The sequence below is a fragment of the Pseudophryne corroboree genome, chromosome 5, assembly GCF_028390025.1.
Source record: "Pseudophryne corroboree isolate aPseCor3 chromosome 5, aPseCor3.hap2, whole genome shotgun sequence".
In the NCBI taxonomy this organism is placed as follows: Eukaryota; Metazoa; Chordata; class Amphibia; order Anura; family Myobatrachidae; genus Pseudophryne; species Pseudophryne corroboree.
Genome location: NC_086448.1, coordinates 219,684,696 through 219,687,047, shown reverse-complemented (window position 1 = coordinate 219,687,047; position 2,352 = coordinate 219,684,696). Strand labels below are relative to the sequence as shown.

At 37.8% G+C, this 2,352-nt stretch overlaps 1 protein-coding gene across 1 annotated transcript; it reads right to left on the bottom strand.

Moving 5' to 3' along the window:
- Positions 1-584: 584 nt before the first annotated feature.
- Positions 585-1,988, bottom strand: LOC134929585 (paraneoplastic antigen Ma2-like). Its single transcript, XM_063925174.1, has one exon. It carries the CDS (start codon positions 1,986-1,988, stop codon positions 585-587), a length of 1,404 nt encoding a protein of 467 aa, XP_063781244.1.
- Between the last annotated feature and the right edge of the window lie 364 nt (positions 1,989-2,352).

Here is a 2,352-nt window from a genome sequence, read left to right as displayed (position 1 = left end):
CACAGATATATCACTATTCTGAAAACACTTTGATATTTTATCAATAAATTCAGAGTCAATGTTACCAGAATTAACCGGTAGCAATGATGGAGTGGGGTCACACTCTACTTTGTTTACTTTAAAAGAATCTAAATTAGAGATACCAGGGAGTACTGAGGTATATTTATCTTGTTGTTCCAAACACCAGTTAGATAGCATTTTAAACAAATTCGAATTAGTACCGACAATCACCGACACTATTCCTTTATCCCCAGGGGAGTCAGGGCACACTAGTGCCAGAAACGGTAAGGGGTCTTGATATCCATATGGCTGTTGGGGAAACTCTATCTGAGTAGTAACATATCCCAAATATGGATATTTCTGCTCACTTAATCCCCAAATAGTTAATCCATCGAATGGCATTAAGGGAACTTCTGATAAATATTGATAATACCAGCTCTCAAAAATAATGGACACTTGAGATCCACTATCAAGTAAAGCGGTACACAAATGTCCATTAATCAAAACATGCATCAAAGGAGCCTGTCCCATCATTCCCTCGGGAATGAGAGTAGGCCACTGGGTACTCCCCATTTTGCAAACAATTATGGGTTGGGAGTCGGTGCGGGGTTCATCGACATCCCTTCTACGTTTTCCGACTGTTCCTGTTGACGTCTATCCGGTGTAGCTGGGAGTGAAGAGAACATTCTTCCCTGATTACATTCAAAGGACCTATGTCCTAATTGTCCACATTTAAAGCAGGTGATATTAGAATTATCCACTGATCTCCTATTGAATCCTCTACCCCGGCCAGAAGGGGATACTCTTGACGCTGCATTTGGAGTGTTTTGTAGAGAAATTAATTGATCTAATTTCTTGTTTTGTTCCTCTATTAACTTGAGTAATTGCTCATTTACTGACGGAACATCCACAGTAGGAGCAATTATTTTAACTCGTTTTAAATTCTTCTCTCTGTTTTCAATCTGTACTTCTTCCACTTTTACTTCTTTTATCAATTCTCCTAAAGTAGGAGCAGGCTCCCTTGGCAGACTACACCTTAAACGTTGAGCTACTGGGTTAGTAGTAAGAGCCCCTCTCAAGATGTGTTTCAATCGCCTCTCATCAATTTCCTGTGGATTAATCCCTGCTTTATCCAGAAGCTTGTAGAGAATTTTATCTAAGCGATAAATGTAATTGGTAAGCGTTTCATTAGGCTCTTGGTAAGTTTGATTTAATCTAGATAGAATGTCCCCTACATCCTCCAAAGTCCCAAATGAATAGTCCAAGGCTTCAAAATAATTTTTCAAAGTAGCTTGAGTGTTACTTCTCCTGGTGGCATGAATTATTCCCATGGCGGGTCCCCTCAAACTCTCCACAATTCTTTGTTTTTTTATGTGCTCAGGGCATCTCCACTCCTCTGAATGTTGTACCGCCGCCTCTCGCCATACATCATAGCTCTCTTCTCCTGTGGGAACGGGTGTTACCCCTGAAAAGATTCTCAGTCTCCGATACCCCCCTTCATAATGCCATCGTTCAAAATGACTAACCACTTTATCCATTACATTTTCCACTTGGGGATCTATTTTATCCTTATCTAATAATTCTTCTTCGGAGGTATTACTGTTATTGGGGTAACATCCGGCATTTGTACTCTCAATTTTACTATCCTCTTGCATTAAGGTCTTCTGCCCCCCATTTACATACTTATCCACTGGCCACATTATTTTCCATTTCTTACCAGGGGCCTTGTCAATTAAAATATTAGCTGGTATTACAGATGCATCTAATGGATTGTCATTACTAATTAGAATGGCACATATGTCATCATTAATTCCTTTCCATTTATCTACAATATAGGGTTGTTTTATTCCATACATTTTCTTAACTTCACTTACAATATCTTCATCTATTATTTCCATAAAATTTCCCAAAATGCTTAAACTTTTCTGTGCATCTACACCTTTGCTTCTACACCAGCTAAATATATCTTCTCCCTTTATAAACTCCATTTCTATCTATTTGTTCAAATCTCAGCCTTAGTGCCTCCAAATGTAACCCTATGTTCAGGGGTAGTAAGTCTTAGTATATGATACCCTTAATTTTGTGCCTCCACCCAAGTCATTTAACTATTCAATATATATGAATTAGATTAAGGGTGGACTTGGGACACCCTGTAAATAGGTATATATATATATATATATATATATATAGTAATTAAATTAAATATCCTTTACAGTGTATTATGCTTTTACTTTACAGTTTTACCTTGGGACCTCTGAAATCTTCCTCCCGACATGCATGAATCGAACAGAAAGGTAAGTAACATTCTAGGCCAAAGTCATTGTATATGTTTACTGATAAGCATTAATGAAA

Bases quoted from the DNA above. Each gene is read 5' to 3' on its own strand.
- LOC134929585 (XM_063925174.1), bottom strand. From the start codon at position 1,988: ATGGAGTTTATAAAGGGAGAAGATATATTTAGCTGGTGTAGAAGCAAA.